The following is a 19,948-nucleotide window of genomic DNA, read 5'->3' as shown; positions in this document are numbered from 1 at the left end:
ACATTTAAAAAAATCATATAGATATATTCTTTCCTGGTCGGAATTTTTTTTTTTTTTTTCCGCCGGTTGGATTCAAATCGTCAATAGCGCATTTCGAGCTTGTGCAAATGCAAAATTCAACAAAACTTTTACCAAGTAATAGAAACTGTAATAGAGAATGAATACAAAAGCACAGTCTTACCAATTACGTTGATAGTTAGTGATAGTTTTAATCTTTCTCTTTTAAAATTATTGACAAATGGTAAATGATTTATCACGATTTTTATGTCATTTAAATATGTTTAATTGTAAGGACTGACCTAGCCCACACAGAGACACTTTCGTTTTTTCCTTCATCTATCTAAAAATACATGAGATGCACCGGTTGCAGGTCTAGCAATTTGGCATTACTCCTTTCCTTTCCTTGAACATCTTTACCAATGTCTTTGCCACCTTTTTGACAGTGTTGAGGAAGTGCTTGTATATTTTGGCTTTGCAGGAATTCTTGTGGTTTTCGTAACACTGAAGAAAGTTCTCGACTCCAAAGCACATTTTGTCGTTTGAGGCCAAATCTTTAGCCATTTGTGAGGTACAATCGCGGTGTATCTTAGCTGCGCAGTCTGCATAGTCATCCGCGTCTAAAAGATTCACAAATGGCGACTTGCTTTATAGACCCCTTGCATGTGACGTCAAAGCTACTCAATTTGGAGGACAAAACAAAAGAATTTCAATCTCCCGAGAATTGGAAACCTATTGTTATGTCCTCCAAAATTAAGCTGCATTCCGACGTGCTGCAAGGGGTCTATTGCTTATATGGCTCACCCTCATATTTGATACGCGGGCGTGAATATAATGAACTGAAACTTCGCGTTCTTTACTTTGTTTAATTTCTTTATTTTGACCCAACGGCTCGATTTAAGGGTGTAAGTTCATGTAACCTGATAGGTCAAAGGGAGTGGACCATAGGAAGCCGATTTTGAAAACAAGTGAAAGTCAAATTCCAGAATTTCAATTCAGCTAAAAGAGTAATACATGAAGTATATACCTACCAACAGCTATGATTTGGTCAATCTTCTTGCGGTATTTCTTGTTGGCTGATAAATGATGAAGAAATAAAATGTCACAAACTGAAGAAAATGTCAAGGAGTTGATAAACCAAGACGAAGTAGGAGAAGGAAAATTTAGGAGAGGAAGAGAAGTAGAAGGAGAGGGAGAAGGAGAAGGAGAAGGAGAAGGAGAAGGAGAAGGAGAAGGAGAGGGAGAAGGAGAGGGAGAAGGAGAAGGAGAAGGAGAAGGAGAAGGAGAAGGAGAAGGAGAAGGAGAAGGAGAAGGAGAAGGAGAAGAAGAAGGAGAAGGAGAAGGGTAGGAGAGTAAACTCGATCGAAAATCATGCACCGTGCTCCATTATCCATTAAAACACACGGTGCGATGTTGCATGCGACGTCGTAACATCAAAATGGAAATTAATTCCACTTTTGCAACGTCTCTGCGACGTTGGTTAAATCGAAATTTTGTACTACCTTGGCCATCAATTACTTCACGTTTTTAATCATCATATTTGTTGTTTTTTCTCCTGTAATTTTTAAGAGTGATTTTCCGTAAATCATAATGTAAACTTGTTAGTTCGTGTGCAAGGATAAATACATTAAAATAATAATAATTAAGTCTTGCATGCAATATCGCACCATTTGTCCGCATGTACGTACCTTGAACGGTGTTCTTTAAAGACCAAAGGTTGTGAAGAGGACAGACGTTTAAGGTCTTATCCATGATCATGTGCTGCAGGATCATGAAGCGACTGAGGTCCAGGAATTTGCCAAAACAAAGTGAAGCACTCAAACAGTTGGCGTAAACCTGTATGAAATACCGGGTTAATGATGCTAATAGTAATCATGATAATGATAATAATGATGTTGATTATGATGATGATGTTGATGGCGATAACGATGGCGATGGCGATGGCGATGGCGATGTTAATGACTATGATAATGATGATGATGATGATGATTGTGGTGCTGGTGGTAGTGATAACATTAAAAAAAGAGAAATCACCAGTTTATCGATCTATCTATCCATCCATTTTTTTGCATTTTATCCGTCCAACAACCCATCACTCCATTCAAAGAAGAATGTGTACATGAAAAACTACAAAACGGGCACATTCCTTAATTTCTACCTGGAATCCATGACAGTAAACGCCTCCAACGGTTTGCTGTAGAACAGGAAGCTTGAAGCTGGACATAAATACATTGTTGCACTTTGTTAGTTCGCTGTACTCACAGGCGTTGTAACCAGCATCTGCCAGGAAGGCGTGCGCCAGCAAGAAAAGAGCTGCTCCGGTGATAATGGACGAAGGCATCTTGGAGGTAATAGTTGAACCTTTGTTAACCTAGAAGTCAGAGACGTGAAGAACATCAAATGTTATCGAACCACAAAACAACCTCTAGACTAATCAAAGTCAGGGGACGGGTAATTCACAGATGGAACCCTCTAATATCGACCTCTGGGTCGATCAAAGTCAGGGCACAGGTAAGTCACAGATATATATCCTGAAACGACTTGGCTGATCTAAAAGGGCACGGCTAACTCACAGATTGAACCCTAAACAACCTCTGGGCTGGCCAAAGTCAGGGTACGGCTAACTCACATATCGAACCCTGAAACAAAATCTGGGCTGATCTATAAATCGGGATACGACTAACTCACAAATCAAACCCTGAAACAACTATCTGGGCTGATCTCAATCAGGGCATGGCTAACTCACAAATCAAACCCTGAAACAACCTCTGGGCTGATCTAAGTCAGTGCACAGCTAACTCACAAATCGAACCCTCAAACAACCTCTAGGTTGATCTAAGTCAGGACATGGCTAATTCACAGATTGAATTGGGATAGCGCGGCACACTGCAATATCACGTTATCAGAATCGGCGAAATTCTTTACGAATAACAACGCACGAGATCTTTGCTTAGCCAATCAAAATACACTCGGACAAAGCATCATCTTGGACACAGCACGACATATTTTCATAGATCTCGACATTTGCCTCTAGTAATCAAGATATGAACATCAGTATCATTATTTCATCAACTGGCTGAGTGTTATATAACGTTTCTTCAGTCTCGACATACTGAGCTCTTTCACAATGACACGCGGTAAAAGAAATCATGTGAAATCCTTAGAGTGGATATATACACTTATTTCAATAAAGTTAGTCGCCTGAAAAGCTACAAAGCTGAGACCAACAAGGATTATGGGTAGTTGCATTTTACATGTTTCAACCGCTTTAATAACTGTTGATGGATTTTATAACTTTTACCAGTTACACCTCACCACTTCTGAGCATCCTCAAGCTGCAAATTGTATCAAAAGCTTTACTTGTTTGATATTAAAAGTTTCCCATGATCCTCAGTGATCTCAGCTTTCTAGGTTTTTTGGTGACTCACTTTATTGAAATAAGTGTATATAATAACAGAAACGCATTTAAATCTTTGACTCACTATGGCCTTTTTGCGCGCTTCCTTTAGTTCAGTCAACCTTTCACACACATATAACTAATCTTATAAGGTATTCAGAAAAGAGTGTTTGCATTGAAATATTTTTCTCTGTTTTTTAGTGTGTTACGAAAATAAATTAGAAATTGGCTTACTTATTTGAGCAAGAGCCGTTTGAAAGAGGAGATCCTCGATCGGTCACCATCAAACTTGAAAACCGACTCATGTTTATTTTATTACAAATTATTATTTATAGATTATTAATGATAAACAAAATTAAGTATGGACAATTATGCAATTCATTCTCATAAACTCACGTGGCGGTAATTGGATCTTCTTCCTGAGCAAAAAAATAACGACCAAAAACATCAATAGCGCTGGAAATGACACCTTGACAGCTAATCAAATATTGTTTAAACTCACGCAAGATTTTGTTTCGATACTGTCATTGAAAACTGAACTGCTGAAAAAACATGCGGAGGTTTTGTTATGTGCACACAAAGGCGGATAGAAGCGTTGATATGATGGATGGTGAATGAAATATACATGTTAACCAATCTGTTTTACAATTTTCGTTGATTGGTTTTTAAAAAGGCCTAAGATGCGAAAAGTAATTGTCCTTACAGATTCGACCATTCCGTCTCTAAAACTCAAGATGACCATTTTTACTCTAACTCCTCCCGTCCAGGTAATTTCGCTGCTCTCAACCCGATCGAATTAGCCAATCAGCGAACACTTTTGTTTGAGCTTAAAATTTTCTAGTTCCAGGTGTTCGGCTCAATAAACAACAAAATTAAAGGAAAAAAAAAAACCCTCAAAATTAAAGAAAATAAAACTTATCCGTCCAAAGATACACCACGTAGCTTTTAGAATAGCGTCTTTCGTTGTTGGTAGGAAATATTTCGTTTTTAACGTAGCGTCTGTCGACCAGCAGAGTTCGGTTGGCCAGCATGTTACGACTCCTTCTTAGTTACCACGTTGCTATGTTCCACAAGCTTAACAAATTATCTAGAATATTTTAGGATTTAATACTCTGTCTTGATTGCGGAAACTAATTATATGGATTGTTTCAGTTGTTTACTGTGAAAATAAAATGAAATCAAATAGAATTTCCTAAAAACAATATATATAAATTAAAATCATCCTTGAAGTGCTCTTTACTAAAACCGATTCTATATATAGTATTATAATGGGACAGAATTTTAATTTCACTAAGGAGAACTGCTACAACGGTAATTGATTCGCTATTGTCTGATTCAGAACTATAGGTTGCTATCAATAGACGTCACTTCCGGTAATAGCTCTTTTTTGATGGCTTGTAGAATCCTGGAGGTTGTTTTAATCTCTTGTTTTCTGGTTTGATGTCGTGAAAATAGTCAAATACAATAGTTTGAGGACTTATTTTGACATGTTTTGACTTAGCATCCGCTAGTTGCCCCCCAGTCAACGGCTTGTTTGCCCCCCAGTCAACTCCAAAAAGTCACGTGATTGATAGTAAGCAATACATGAACAACGGTGGTTCCGCGGGGTAGCGAATAGCTGTTATTACAGTTGAGCCCGCAATGAGATATTCTATGTCTTAACAACAACCATATAGAGGCTATCGGGTCGGTACAACGCTTTTTGTCTCATTTGCATCTCGTTTGTATGCATCCATAATATCTGCTATACAGCGTTTTCACTCACGTGACAAGGCAGCCATGTTGTACCAAACAATAGAAACTTCTGCACAGCTTTTGCATAAAAATAGAGTTCAATTCCCGGAGGATAGAAAATGCGTTGTTTTGGTACATCGAAAACAAGCCGATTTGACTTCACATGAAAACGCTCTATTTGGGTAACTAGTGACCTCCCTTTCAGTGGAGTTGAATAATAATGAGAATAAAGACCAAACTAAGGCCGCTATGTGACTGGCTTGTTCCTCCCTGAAACCGTTCTTGATCCGCCGCTGATCGAAATCCGCTATCCATGTGCTTCTAACTAATAAATGTCTCTGTGCAGTAAGTATGTAAGTTTAATTCAGTGATAATCTGAACAGCCTTATTCTCCGTCTCCTGAACAAAATCAATAAAGTCAGTTTTGGCAGTTAATTAGTTCAAATGTACACACGTATTCTCCTGCAAACCACAAACAAAAAAATTCTGACCAAAATTAATTTCGAAACAAAACTTGGAAGAGCATAATTAAATATTGTCCTGTTTTCGATGGCAACCGACACTCGAGCGGCAGAAAAACTAAAATCCTGATCCTCAAAGCATAGAAAAGTTGGAACCAAAAAACAACTTTACTCACATATATGACAGCAAGTCCAATGGCAAGTCCGGATCACCATTGAATCCATGACCATAGTAACGAGAGGCGGCGCAATAAGCAGCGTACGCCTAAAGATGTTCTCATAATCGTGTGTTTGTTAAGTCAGAGCGACGTAGGTTGCACATTCTTGACTGAGAACCCTTTGTAACTATTGACTGTATTTTAATACAAGACTTTAGATTATAATTGTGAATTGCTTTTTTGGAATGTAAGACTTTGAGATAGAGAGTAAAAGGTTCATAATTTTTAACAAACAACAATAAATATTTTCATAGAGAAAAAACCCTAGGAGAACTAAGAAAGAATAGAGAAAAAGGAAGAAAAGGAAAAAGAACAACAAAATTATTTATTTTAAAGCGAAGTTTTTTTTTCTCATTCAGAAACTTCATTCATCAATTACTTGCAAATTTATAAAGCGTTTGAACAGTACTAGTTATCCGAGTAGAAAATGAACGGACTAACTACTTCACCCCTAAAAAAACTATTATTACATCAAATACTGAAACAACCTCTGGGCTGATCTAAGTCAGGGCACGGCTGATCCACAGATCGAATCCTTAAACATCATCTGGGATGATCAAGTCGGGGCACGGCTGATCCACAGATCGAATCCTTAAACAACGTCTGGGCTGATCTAAGTCAGGACAAAGATAAGAATATGTGGACAATGGCCAACTAAAATTTAGGGGGAAAAACTGGAGAACTTAGAAAAAAGCCCCTTAATAATCAAGGAATAAACTTACGAGGACAAACCAACAAATATACGCATACTGGTTATGAGTTCTAGAAAAACTTTTTTTCAAGTCCGACAACAGAGAGATGCAGTGATAAAGGTAACATGGTGCCGCACTGCCGCTATTAAACCTTGTACATCCAGTAATCTGTAGTGCTTTCAAAGCCCTTGAATAAGTGTGTCAACCGATTTAGCAGATATCTAACCAATAAACTTATCAGTTAATACCAAGTGGTCTTAGTATTTTAGTACTCACCTAAGACGGCTCGGTTTACTTCAGCCAAAGAAAACAGTCGCGTAGGAGTAAAGACAGATTAACAGGTCCCAGTGTTAACCCTGTGACTAGATTACAGACAACAAAATGAACTTAAGTTTCTATTTGTTACTTTGTCGAAGTGTAATGCTATGGAAACTAAGATACATCGAAAGAATGGAAAACGAATATTTGGTGTTTGCATAACCGCTATAATTTTGGTTAGCCATTATCATATATCCTTCGCTTTTCTATTTACTTTGTTTGAGTTAAGGCTACAATTATAAGTGGTGCACTACTGTCCGCAAACAAATTACTCTCATTAAGAAGGAAAGGAAGGAAGGAAGAAAGAAAGAAAGAAAGAAAAAAAAAAGAAAGAGAAAGAGAAAGGAAAAGGAAGAAGGAAGAAGGAAGAAAGGAAGAAAGGAAGAAAGGAAGAAAGGAAGAAAGAAGAAAGAGAAAGGCAAAAGAATACGACAAAGGAAGACAGGAAGGAAGAAGTAAAAGGACGCACCCGAAGTCAGCGCCATCTACTTACGCCTTCACGAAGAGTAACCGACGGAGACTGCACCACCCGAAGCGAGAAGGCGGAGATGAGGACATGGAAGGAAGGAAGGAAGGAAGGAAGAAAGAATCATCCAAAGTCATCCGTCGTCCAGTCCAAAAAGTAATTCCAGGTCAAGATTTTCCAATCTACTTGGGTTCCCTGTGGATTATTTCAATGTCATATCTATTCAGGGATATCTATTTGTGGACGTTTCAAAGGATTAATGTGATTGGTCCCCAAAATAACCAACCAATGAAAATCGCTTTTATATCTATCAGTTCTTGCACCACAACATTGCACCACAGGTTGATAATGGCGCGGGAAGGATATAAAATAGAAGATGTTATACTCCGAAATACAAGCTGTTTTCTACTAAGAAAGGTTAGTACAATAGAACTAAGAGATAAAGGTTGAGAATTAACGGTATTATGGCGGGGAAAAATGGCAAACACGGCCACCATACTGGTAGAACTCTTCGCTCTCCGTTTGCAAGATCTTCTAGACGTGAAGGGGTTTTGGTTAAAAAAGTTCGACAAACTAGTGAAAATTCAGAAGAAATTCCTTCAGCAAGCCTTATTGATACGATAAGTTATTCCCTTGGTAAGCAGAATCGATGGCTTATGCCTGAAATGATCAAAACGTCTGCAAATCCTCAAGAAGTTGTTGGAGAAGAAAGTGATTTTCTTCTCGTTGAGCAAAGAAGTACTCAGATTGGCCGAAGAGGTCGCTGTATTTCTGTTTACGACAGCTCGAATGGAAAGATTAGAAAGCCGAGACGAAGATATGGTGAAGCTCAAAGCCTCAGGGATGAATCAAGCCAAGCTGAGTTGGAATTTGAAGTGCTGTATCCAATTGCCAAAGGTTCTTGGCCACTGAACTCGGAAGTAAAGTACAGTGAAAAATGTCGTGGAACAAGAAAAGGTAGCTCTAAGAACAGAAGAGGAAAGTGGAGCGAGAGTCTGTGGAGTGCAATGGTAGATGATTATTTTAATGAAGGAGACGAAGATTATGATGATGATGGTGAAGATTTTGATGCTGGTGATGATGATGATAGTGATGACAATGCTCATGATAACATGCACTTTGAAGAAAGCAAAGGTCACTCACTCTTCATTTCTCTTGGTGAATATGTGAGGAATCAAGCCAAACCACCCTCTCGTATTCAGAGACAATCCTTCAATAATGCTGTTAGAGGCCAAAACAAGTGTAGCTTCAAGGACAAAGTCATAACCATTGACGACAAAGAACGTGTTACAGAACATCAGAGATTGGTAGCAAATGCAAGAGTGATGGATTCCTTAATGCTTAGTTCCTTGAAGTCGAAAGAAGAGGATTTGAAGAATACGAGTAGAAAGAAGTTAAAAACCAAAAGGAATAGAAGCCTGAGACAGTTTGCCGCACTGCAAGATGAGGAATGTAAAAAAGATATGATGAATGAAGATCCTACAATGGAAAGTAAAAATGCCAACAAACAGTCCTTACATGCAGATTGTATATCAGAAAATTATCCATCTTGTGGAGTTCATTTACAAGGAACAGAAATTTTAGCATCAGAGCTGCAAAAGTCCTGGGGGGAAAGCTATAGAGAAGGAGGATGCGATCCTCGAAAGTTTGCAATTGATTTAACAGGACTTATGAAAAGTTATTCTAAAGAGTCTGACATTGATTTGGCTGTTATGGAGATATTATTTGAGCTCAAGAAACCTGAAGTCAAGACAAGTGATATTTGCAAGGCTTCGGTAAAACTTTTACTTCATGAAGGACTTTCAGAGCTTAACTTGTCTTTCGAAACAACTGAATTGATTAAGAGAGAATTTATTGACTCGTTAAGCAACAATGGTTCTGACGTTTGCAGTGTTAATAAAATTATCAATGATGGGGTGAAATCTATTGAAAAATATGAAATACTGCAAGACCAGAAGCCTTCAAAAACCAGTGAGAAGAAACCGTTGTATACATCAGATGTGTTTGCAGAAGTTCTTGGATATAAAGGAAGGAGTTGTACTGAAAGAGAGGTATTTATTGAGGCCAGAAAGGAAGTAGTGAAGAAGAGTGAAAATGACGCTGAAGGCTTGGGTGTGTCCAGTTCATGTACGTCGGAAGCTGCATGTGGGATATGCTTTGAAGATTTCAACAATGAAGGTATTAAAAATCTTTATTATAAAACTTATAAATAATAATAATAATAAGAAGTATAGGAAATCACGTGATCACAATTTGGAATTTATAGATATGACTGATGTTTTGAAAGTTTTAAAAATTGGATGAGCCTTTTAGTTGAGTCCAATTTGAGAACTTTCAAAACATCACTTGTATTTATATTCCCAATTGTACTCAAGATTGTGCATTTTTTAATAATACACTCGCCAAAATTAAGATATTTAATTGGGACTCTACAGAGTACAATTTGGGATTTAGTTATACTCCTCTTGTCCAATCAGAATCGAGTAATTCTGTTGAGTGTATTATAATAACAATAATAATAATATCAGAGCATGTGATATAGTGTGGGGGAAAAAGTGTGGAAATTTTTGGAAATAGTGGGGAACTTTAAAAGTATTAATTAGGATGTTTATAAATATACCTCATTTTATTCAAGATGAGACTCTGACGAAGGACTAGCGTCCGAAATGTCAGTAAATTTTTTCATCTTTTCATGGTGTATATTTTACCTTTTTATCATTGCTGTTTCATTAGAAACACAGACGCAGCTCACACTAGTTTGTAGCTAGTTATCTCTTCTTTTTATTTAAAATGCTGATTTTCATTGCAATTTCTGCCAAAAAATATCCTGATATTTATTTATATTTATGATGGAACAAAGAATTGTTTAATGTAAAGTAATATTTAATATTCCTTTTTTTCCAGGTAGCCTGAATCACACCACTCTACTATCATGTGGACACTCATTCTGTAATTCCTGCTGGGAAGTGTACATCAAAGCTATGCTTAACATGGGAGAAATTGATCTGTTGTGCCCTGGACACCAATGCCAGACCCCTTTAGATGGCATCACCATCATGAGTTTGGCAACATCTTGGTATGGCAAGTACTTTTCCTGGAAGATAAAGAGACACATTACAAAGAATCCAACTTTAAAACATTGTCCATCCAAAGGATGCCCTCTTGTAATGCAGATAACACCATGCAAAGAACTGAAAACAACAACAACAAAATCCACTACAACTTCTTTACCAGTAGTCTGTTCTTGTAACCAGTCATGGTGCTTCCAGTGCCTAGAGCCTTCCCACTGGCCGTCACAGTGTGAAAAAGCCCAGACATTTCGAGATGAGTACAAGGAGTATGCCAGAAATTTCAAGAGAGACAGGCCAAAAGGAAAGGACATCACCAGTGTGATGGTGAAGAAGTGCCCAACTTGTAGCTATCCTATTGAAAAGTTTCATGGATGTGACCACATGTATTGTATATTTTGTAGAATTCACTTCTGTTGGCAGTGCCTTACTACTTTAAGTGGCCATAATTACTATGATTGTAGGAACAGAGTAATTGCCAAGAGTGAAGTCAAGCTCCCTACAGTCCCTAAAACCAAGATGCAAACTCTTATTGATATTGCTCTGTCAAAAAACTATGCCAGAAAATCGACCAATGCAATTGGTGTGCAGCGAAAATTGAAGTCAATGGAACAAGGAATCAATGCATACTGCTATCTTAAAACCAGAGCATTAAGAAATACGCACAGTTCTCGAATCACCTCCATTCTAGAAGGAATGATCAAGCAGAATACTTTGATGCATGTTAAAGATGCTTTTAATTTCAAGTTCCAAGCTCATATTGTTCTGGAAGGTTTAGCAATATTTCTTGTAAAGGGGAGTAAAGACCATGATGGTACACTCCAAAATGACCTAATGAGGTTGGTGTTTATTATGGAGGGGCTTGATGATTTATTAAAAAAGCCTTGTTCTGCCTGTAATGAGGAAGTTGTAAGCAAGTTGACTGAGTTGATTGAGAGGGGGAAGCTATGTATTAGAGATATCAAAAGGCACATGAAAAATAACATGTAATTTTTTTCCAAGAATCTAAATGCATGATTAGTACTGGATAGATGGATGTGTGAGTGAGTGAACAAATGAGTGAGTGAGTGAATGATGTGTGAGTGACATTGAGATATTTGAAATGCACTATATAAGAAACTCCTGTTATTATTAAATATATAATCATCGATGAAATATCTACTTTTAACTGAATATGACATGGCCGCTTGGAGATACGAATTTTATCTTCTCGTGTTGAAAATATCTTACTCTTTTGATGGACAGACTCATTAGATATCACCTCAATGCTCAATGATAAACTCTTTATCTTTTCATGACCATGTAAAATATATGACCTAATGGAATTATGAGATAGGAAGCAAAAGCATGTAAGTCTACAGAAGTAAATAAATAGTAATAAATGTATTAAATGTGAAATTGAATCTATGCCTTTTTTTCAATTTGGCGAACAAGACACCAAAATGTGTCTTTATCTTGTCTTTAATAGAATCCCTCAACCCTATGTAACATAAAGTACTATAAAGTATAAGGCACAGTTTCCCACCAATTTAGGCTTCATCTGATATAGATAGGGGGGTGGATTCCACCCTCACTCCTGTGAGAGTTTTGTTTGATTGCAAACTTTAGATATCATTTGTCAATTTTTCAGAATTTGCATTGCTTCTTTCAGTCCAAGGACCATGGAACACCTGTTATTCAGAATCCCCACGACTCATTAAGCCCCTAAGCTATAATAGTTAACATAAAAAAATCTGCTTTGACCTCCAAATTAGTGACTGGTCCAAGAGGGCATCTATAAGAGAGGGAAACTTCTCTTGCTGGTACATATTTTCTTTTCCTATTTATCTTTTTTTTGTCTTTATTTATTTCTTTCTCCCTTTCTCTCAATCTCTCTCTTCTCTTTTTCACTTTGTTTGTTTGCTTCTCTCTTTTTTTCTCTCTCTCCCTCCCTACCTTCCAATATCAGACAATCCAATAGTTTATGCACTTTTAAAAGGAATCTTCCGTCTGTTGGAACCAAACCATTTTTATTTGGCATTTAGTTCATTAGAAGGTATACTTAGATCTTATTATATATTTCTATTGTTTATACGATTTTAAAGTATTAGTATTATATTTTTATTCGGCTTTCATGAAAAACAATTTGTAAATTGATGAAACTGTTTTCCGAGGTTAAATGAAGTATTCACTCTCTCTCTCTCTCTCTCTGTCTTTCTTTCTTTCTCTTTCTTTCTCTTTATATTTTGATTCGTTTGTTTATTTATTTTTCAATTAATTTATTCATAAATTACCCTTCATCTCTCATAGATTTATTTTACTTTTTTTCAGAAAATGAAAAGAAAGTTACATCTAAATGGAGCTACTGTAGCTTGTATATGTAAATGTATCGAGGACATAGGGAGGTGGTCAAAGCAGTCATGACAGTAAGGTATTACAGCTATAACATATATGCAGTTTGGATTAATAGCTTAATTATACAGCTTCTCATTAATCCCATAATATGGGTAACTGTCTAATTATTTTCTTAATTGGACAGGTCTGTTGATATGGGATTAATTAGGCAGCTATATAATTAATAGGTAATGGGATTTCATGCTCCCCAATCAAGAAATAATTAGACTCGAAAAATTCCTCTGACTGCCAAATTGGACTCGGGGCTACGGCCTCATCCAATTTTGTCAATCCTCGGAATTTTCCTCGTCCAATTTTTTCTTAATTGGACAGTATGGAGTCCTATTACATATACTAATTATATGGGTGTGATTACAACTTGTGGAAAAGAGGGAAAGGGGGATTAATTAAGAGGAAAAAAAGGGAACAAAAATGTATGTAACAAAGAGAGGGAAGATGGGGGGATTAAAGGAAAAGAAAGAAAGAACAAAAAAAAAAAAAAGAAGCAAAAAATAGAGATAAATAAGAGAGAAAAGAAGGAAAGGGAAGGGATGTAAGGAAAAGGAAAAGGGAATAAAAGGTGAACAAAATTGTAAGTAATACGTTTCTTTGACGGCCGTTTTTTATTAAATTCATTAGTCTTTAAATACTAAAAGAATTCTTTCACCATTTTAAAGTTTATTGTTGTTCCCTTCAAGAACTAAAAACTCATCTAGGGAGATTACAAAGCTAATTACAAAAGCAAACTTTATGTCACCATATAGACAAAATAGAACGCTAGATGGCTAACTTAATCATAATGAAGGCATTTAGAATTGGAAAGCTTTCATTAAAAGTTGTAAGGATTCAAATGATATAATTATTAATGAATGTGGTTTTGCATTATGCATTTCTTCCTTCCTTCCTTCCTTCCTTCCTTCATCTTAAAGCAGTCTGGACGGAAGGACGAGGAGGGAGAAGGTCGGAGGCAGGAAGGGAGGGGGGGGAGGGCGGAAGGTGAGTGCGGGATGAGGTGAAGGAGGAGGGATGGAGGGAGGAGGGAGGGGGTGGGCTGAGGGATTAGTGAGGTAGGTGTTGAGGAGTGTCTTTTGTGGGAGGGTTCGGGGGGCTGTGCTGCTGGTATGGTCTGCTGGGATGGGTGAGTGAGGAGGCGGGTAGGCGTGTTCGTAGGGCTGAGGTGGAGTTCATTTCTTTCGTTCTGTTCTGTGTCTTCCTATTTTCTTTCTTTCTTTCTTTCTTTCTTTCTTTCTTTCTTTCTTTCTTTCTTTCTTCCTTTCTTCCATTCTTCCTTCCTTTCTTCCTTTTTTTCTTTCTTCCTTTTTTTCCTTTCTTTCTTCCTTTCTTTCTTCCTTCCTTTCTTTCTTTCTCATGCTTCAAGTAATCACTTATCATGGACGAAAACAGTTCTCAATTTATCTTGAGTGCTTATCAAACCCTCAACCATTAAGACGAGCAGATAGCCATAGTCATGCAGGAAAAATATAACTTTTAATTAGAGTAAGTAAATAATGCACAACTTTAATGATGCAAGATTCCATGGACCTTCACTGAAATAAGTCAAAATACTGCACAAAATCGAGACTGAAATTGAGCAACAGAGAACTCGAAACTCAGTGGAGTATATAATATTGTGATATGTTGAAAAGAGGAAAGATGTTCACCTTATTAGGCGGGTTAAGTACTAAGTGAGCGCGTAACAGCTGCCATCGTGTTTGAATGGAATTCTGCCCTTTATCTTGTAAACAAGCGATCGAATGGCTCGTGGCTAAATTCACTTTTTTCATTTAACGTTGCAAAGTAATGAGTATGGCACGTGCACGTTATAGTTCAGGGACGGCGGAATCGGGGGGGGGGGGGGGGGGGGCTGGGGGGCTTTAGCCCCACCACTTTTTGTGAAATTTTAATACATTTTCACTAAACTCAGACCCCCACCTTGCCATACAATGTCACTACTGAGCCCTCCCCAATCAAAAAACTGCTCCGCCGTCCCTGTAGTTGAATTGGAAGTCTACCCTCTATTTTATAAACAAGCAATCGAATGTCTCCCTGCAAAATTCAGGCTGTGTTTACACGGACCCGCACGAATTTTAAAAAAAGTTCCATTCACACGGGTCTGATCTATCCCAACAAAACATCGTAAGCCTAGCCGTGCAAATTTGGGTCCGGTCACGCGTAAACAGAACATTTTCTTTATATAATTGAAGAGACGGCTATGTGTAAACAGTATGTACAGGTTACATTTTTGACCGATTAGAAATTCGTCCGGTACCGTATATTAAACGCAGCCTTAGTTTTTTTTAAATTTTGTTTCAACGCTTTCAAATTACGGCAAACTTTGTAAGCAGGTGTGAAATTGACCCTGACTTGTTATCAAGAAGGTACATAAGTACAGGAAACATATTTTTTCTATCTCTTTTGGCCCTTATTATTAGACAAATTGAAGGTGGTGTTACACAAGAACATTCGCGACTACAAATTTCCTCTCAACAATGTCGCTCGAAAAATCGTTCGCGTGTAACATGGCGCGCGGTTACGATTTTTAACAAGATATCGTTGCGGCAACGTATTGAAGGTTTTTGATCGACCTTCAAAACTCACAACTTTGTTGTAATGTATTTGTGTTGCCGCGCGCGCCATTCTACTGCCATTTTCATAAACATGTGAACTGAATTTCGCTGCCACCAGTCAAAAATATAAAAGGAACCGCTTGATTAGTTTTGATTGACAACAAAACGCAAAAATGTTGTGCTAAAGATCTAGTCTAGTGTTACATCACCGTAAGGGCTTTGTGTTCCCTTAATCGTTTAATACTCCAAAGAATTGCTTCCTCGACTTCCCTATGGGTTAGCGCAGCAGTAGTGCACTCGCCTCTCACCTCCGAAGCTTCGTGTTCTATTCGCAGAATCAGCACCATATGAAAGTTTTTCCTCCTTCTGTAAGACTGTACACTCGCTAATTTCAGATTCAATCTTCTGTTGTTGATTCTCGTATATATATATTTGATTTTGATTCTCTTACAGAAATTTTGTACATATTTTCAGCCATTTTAGACCATCTTAGCCGTTTCAGCTATTTCACCCGCTTCATTTTCAGCTTTAAACTGCGACGCAGCTTCAGACACAGCTTGTCATTTCTTTTACTGATGTTTATGAAAAGGTCGTTTTTGCTGAATTGTAGTATCACCGCCTCAGCTCAGATAATGTTAATATCCACAGTTCAATGAATTTTCTTTTAACAGATATCGATAGCTGCCTAATTGCCATAATCTTTTATTGGTGCCTTTTTTAAAGTTTCAATTACATGTACAATAAAATGCAGAATACACCTGCCCTTATCCCATGATTTCATTACATTCTTAAAGAATCATATTGGAAAACTTCTTGTCAGTACTGTTTGGTCTCACCTCGTACTCCTGACTCGCTAGAAGTAAAGCATCCAAGGCATACGAATAAGTTTTCTACAAGGTATTGCTTCTTCTTCAAATTTTACAGTCAACTCTCGTTACAGCGGACACCCTCGGGACCGTCACTTCATGTCCGTAATAGCGAGCGCCCGCAATAGCGAAAATTTTTAACGGTCATTTCTTTCTCAGCATTTTTGTCGGGGATTTTTCTCCTGTCCGCAATAGCAAGGTGTCCGTAATATCGGGGTGTCCGCAAGACGAGAGTTCACCGTATTCACTTTTCGAAGTTTCTTTTGCAAACAGTAACGAAAGGGGCACGAATTCATCGAAATATTGTAAGATATCAAAATAATATGTTTCCGTTTGGACGCATGAAATAATAAGCTTATCTTTACTAAAAAAGGCCTGAACCTGTTCGCTCGTTTTTATCAGTTTTAACTGCAGCAAATCTTTCGAATATTTTACTACATCGCAACCCTGAAAATTGAATATTTTAGTGCTATATCATTGTATATTATTTATTGATTCCGTATAGAGTAAAATATATAAATATGCATGTATAAATATAGTCAAAAAGAGAATAATGTTATGAGTATCTCTCTAGAAAATCGCGGATTTGGGACTAAATATAATCACAATCTAGTTCAGCTTATCAAAATAGCAAAACATTACTTGGAGAGGCTTTTGTTTTCTTTCTTTTATTTCTTGTTTCCTTTCGTTATTTTTCGTTTCGTTTCGTTTCCTTTTCCTTTAATTTTTCATATCCTTTCGTTATTTTTCCTTTCCTTTCCTTTCATTTCCTTTCATTTCATTCCCTTTCGTTTCCTTGCCTTGCCTTTCCTTGCCTTTCCTTGCCTTGCCTTGACTTGCCTTGCCTTGCCTTGACTTGCCTTGACTTGCCTTGCCTTGCCTTGCCTTGCCTTGCCTCGCCTCGCCTCGCCTCGCCTCGCCTCGCCTCGCCTTGCCTTGTTTCTTTTTTCTTACTATTAAACCTCATTCTTCCTTGCGAACAACATAAAAGAATAAATTGTCATCCAACGACAACTTCTCTTTTTTATGAAGCTTTTCAAATTTCTTTATTCTTTCTGCTCAGAGTGAACGCCATAAGCCTTCATAAGTATCTCTGAAACTGTGCCATACTCGACTAATATTTGTACTAAATAGTATCATCGATGAGGCAATAGAGAACAATTGACATTGGACTATTTTGTACTAATATTTGGCATTAATTATAATTGATACTCTTTGTTTATCCCAAATGTATCACCAAAACTGTGGAAAAAGAAAAACTGCAGAAATTGTGACTTCGGGACATATATTTCTTAATATTGCGACTTTACAAGGGAAAACTTAGCCCGGGCCGTAAAAAGGTTTCCTGCAGACAGGGTAACCCTACCGCTAGGAATAAAACAAGTCACAAAAATGAAACAGGTATAAGATAGGGTAGTCCTATTATTAGGGACACTCTAGTGGTAGGGTTACCCTCCTTCCTTGTAAAGAGTCCCTTTGATCAGCCCAGAGGTTGTTTCAGGGTTCGATCTGTGCGTTAGCCGTGCCCTGACTTAGATCAGCCCAGAGGTTGTTTTAGGGTTCTATCTGTGAGTTAGCCATGCCTTGTCTTAGATCAGCCCAGAGGTTGTTTCCGGGTTTGATCTGTGAGTTAGCCGTGCCCTGACTTAGATCAGCCCAGAGGTTGTTTTCAGGGTTTGATCTGTGAGTTAGCCGTGCCCTGACTTAGATCAGCCCAGAGGTTGTTTCCGGGTTTGATCTGTGAGTTAGCCGTGCCCTGACTTAGATCAGCCCAGAGGTTGTTTCAGGGTTTGATCTGTGAGTTAGCCGTGCCCTGACTTAGATCAGCCCAGAGGTTGTTTCCGGGTTCGATCTGTGAGTTAGCCGTGCCCTGACTTAGATCAGCCCTGAGGTTGTTTCAGGGTTTGATCTGTGAGTTAGCCGTGCCCTGACTTAGATCAGCCCAGAGGTTGTTTCAGGGTTCGATCTGTGAATTAGCCGTGCCCTGACTTAGATCAGCCCAGAGGTTGTTTCAAGTATCATCTATTATTTACCCGTGCTTGACTTAGCTTGTTTCACGATATCGATTTTCTCCATTTATTCATCAATTGAGACCTTATCTTGCCACGTATTAACGATCGGCTCTATAGTTCGTCATCGAACATTTTTATAGGCTTCTAGATTGTGAGAGATTCGTGCAGTAGATAAGCATCAGTGCTATGAATGGTTCAAAAATCCGCAGTCAAGAGGTCGCAAAAACCAAGATATCTAGTCATTCATTATAATTACTTTGATCTCTTTATTCCAAGATAGAACTCACTGACGCTGCGTCGTGTACACTTGTCGATCTTCCAGACAAACATTCAAAAGGTTCGTTCAAGCTTTCTTTTTTTGTTAGTCTATTTGATTTTAACTCTTTTTAGTTCTAATGCTGAGTGCTATGTGAACAATGAGAAGTTGGTCCTAAAAGTTCTTATTATATTAATACGATCCGTTATAATTTTCTTTAAAATTTTTTTTTTTTTCATACAAAATGTTTGATTATGAGTTAAGTTTTGACAGTTTTTGACATTTTATTTCTCAGTTTTTCTTTCCTTTTCACGGGAATTTTGTTTTGCGAAAGTGAAATATTTATACTGCTTTCTATAAGATAAGGCTAACTGAAATCCAGCATTATTTCAGTATGATATAGCTTATTATAGGTCGGAAATTAATGCTCCACGAAATTCAAGTATTGGGAAATTAGCGAGACTTAAGTTAACCCGAAATCAGGGAAAAAGAACCTCCCAAGAAAGGGAAGGGCGAGCCAAAATGATGGTTTGAAAAATTAACGCGATGGTCAAGCCGAAATATTAGTTTAAATGACGTACCACGATGAATAAAAAAAGATAAAAAATCTGTGACAACAACACAAAGTGAAAATGAAGAGCTTATAGAATGTGATAAAACCACACGAAGATCAGAGCTGTAATGTTCAATTTTAAATGATAAATATAATAATTGAAAGGAGATTGACAGAAAAATTTGCAAGAAATTCATATCATGAAAATTAACTCAATTCAATTATCTTATTTCCAATGATAGAAAAATTCATTGTAATACAAAGTAAATAAGTGTTATTACTTAAACAGTTTGAGTAAAAAGAAAAAAAAAACACAATAGATAATTGTGGACGACTTCCGAAAGCTTGAGCTTCCGAGTTGGAACTCGAAACGCTCCATGTATATTAATAACACACACTTAGGAAGGTAGCAGTCACATCTTCGTCGTTGAATACTCGAAGCCTAACAAATCACACACGATCTTCAATCGATACGCTAAAACGGAAAAGACCTCGGCTCGGGCGTAATGTTTTCCACTTGCTATTCTCTTGAGTATCATTTGTGTTGACTAACGGTTGCGCTCGGTTGCACATGAGAAGACGGCTATGAATGTGTATGCAACTCAAGCAAAGAATCGTATTCTCAAGGGAATGACATGTGGTCTGAAAGGGAAAATTACGCCCGGAGCCGAGGATGGGTAAGGTAGTTCTGTTTCTCGACGAAAAGGTTGTACACTGATGTTTCATTCGCATTTTTGGCTAACGCATGAATCTTTTTTAGAGGTTATATTTTCCATTTCTCTCATCAAAATACTGATTCAAAACATCTATTTATGCGTGCGGTTTTATTGACCCGTCTTGGTCATTGCTATACTCTGTGGTTTTTCCAGGATTGTTTATTATGTCTCATATAGTACGTTCCGGCCCTTACAATACTTGTATTTCTTTGAGGACGGGACCATTAGGGTAATTAGACAAGAAATATCTAATA

General features: G+C 37.6%; 2 protein-coding genes and 1 long non-coding RNA gene across 5 annotated transcripts; 2 read left to right on the top strand and 1 right to left on the bottom strand.

Annotated features, from left to right (window-relative positions):
• Positions 1–184: 184 nt before the first annotated feature.
• On the bottom strand, positions 185–6,927 carry LOC116304288 (uncharacterized). 3 transcript variants are annotated; one of them, XM_031713995.1, is made up of 5 exons: positions 6,776–6,927; positions 2,156–2,368; positions 1,686–1,833; positions 1,029–1,073; positions 185–617 (listed from the first exon to the last, which is right to left on the bottom strand). In XM_031713995.1, exons 2-5 carry the CDS (start codon positions 2,336–2,338, stop codon positions 373–375), a joined length of 621 nt encoding a protein of 206 aa, XP_031569855.1. In that variant the 5' UTR covers positions 2,339–2,368; positions 6,776–6,927; the 3' UTR covers positions 185–372. The 3 variants fall into 3 exon arrangements, with proteins under 3 accessions (XP_031569855.1, XP_031569856.1, XP_031569857.1); XM_031713996.2 differs by lacking the exon at positions 6,776–6,927 and adding an exon at positions 3,791–3,927; XM_031713997.2 differs by lacking the exon at positions 6,776–6,927 and adding an exon at positions 3,629–3,691.
• Positions 6,928–7,595: 668 nt separating this feature from the next.
• LOC148911310 (uncharacterized) lies at positions 7,596–18,603 on the top strand. Its single transcript, XR_016119790.1, has 3 exons — positions 7,596–7,700; positions 12,662–12,761; positions 18,446–18,603. It is a non-coding gene; the product is annotated as an uncharacterized LOC148911310 (long non-coding RNA).
• LOC116304285 (uncharacterized) lies at positions 7,707–11,729 on the top strand. The gene is made up of 2 exons (XM_031713990.2): positions 7,707–9,461; positions 10,188–11,729. The coding sequence occupies exons 1-2, from the start codon at positions 7,748–7,750 to the stop codon at positions 11,339–11,341; spliced, it is 2,868 nt and encodes a 955-aa protein (XP_031569850.2). The 5' UTR covers positions 7,707–7,747; the 3' UTR covers positions 11,342–11,729.
• Positions 18,604–19,948: the final 1,345 nt, after the last annotated feature.

Source organism: Actinia tenebrosa, unplaced genomic scaffold (assembly GCF_029948245.1).
Source record: "Actinia tenebrosa isolate PJP-AT-01 unplaced genomic scaffold, QUT_ActTen_1.0 PGA_scaffold14__42_contigs__length_11649687, whole genome shotgun sequence".
NCBI classification, from domain to species: Eukaryota; Metazoa; Cnidaria; class Anthozoa; order Actiniaria; family Actiniidae; genus Actinia; species Actinia tenebrosa.
The sequence above is the reverse complement of the archived record's forward strand: the minus strand, read 5'-3'. Positions and strand labels throughout refer to the sequence as shown.

Excerpts from the sequence above, each read along its gene's own strand:
- LOC116304288 (XM_031713995.1), bottom strand. The coding sequence starts at position 2,338 with ATGCCTTCGTCCATTATCACCGGAGCAGCTCTTTTCTTGCTGGCGCAC. Across the intron at positions 1,834-2,155 it reads TTTACTGTCATGGATTCCAG|GTTTACGCCAACTGTTTGAG; the intron begins GTAGAAATTAAG and ends TATTTCATACAG. Across the intron at positions 618-1,028 it reads TGACCAAATCATAGCTGTTG|ACGCGGATGACTATGCAGAC; the intron begins GTAGGTATATAC and ends TGAATCTTTTAG.
- LOC116304285 (XM_031713990.2), top strand. The coding sequence starts at position 7,748 with ATGGCGGGGAAAAATGGCAAACACGGCCACCATACTGGTAGAACTCTT. Across the intron at positions 9,462-10,187 it reads TGAAGATTTCAACAATGAAG|GTAGCCTGAATCACACCACT; the intron begins GTATTAAAAATC and ends CTTTTTTTCCAG.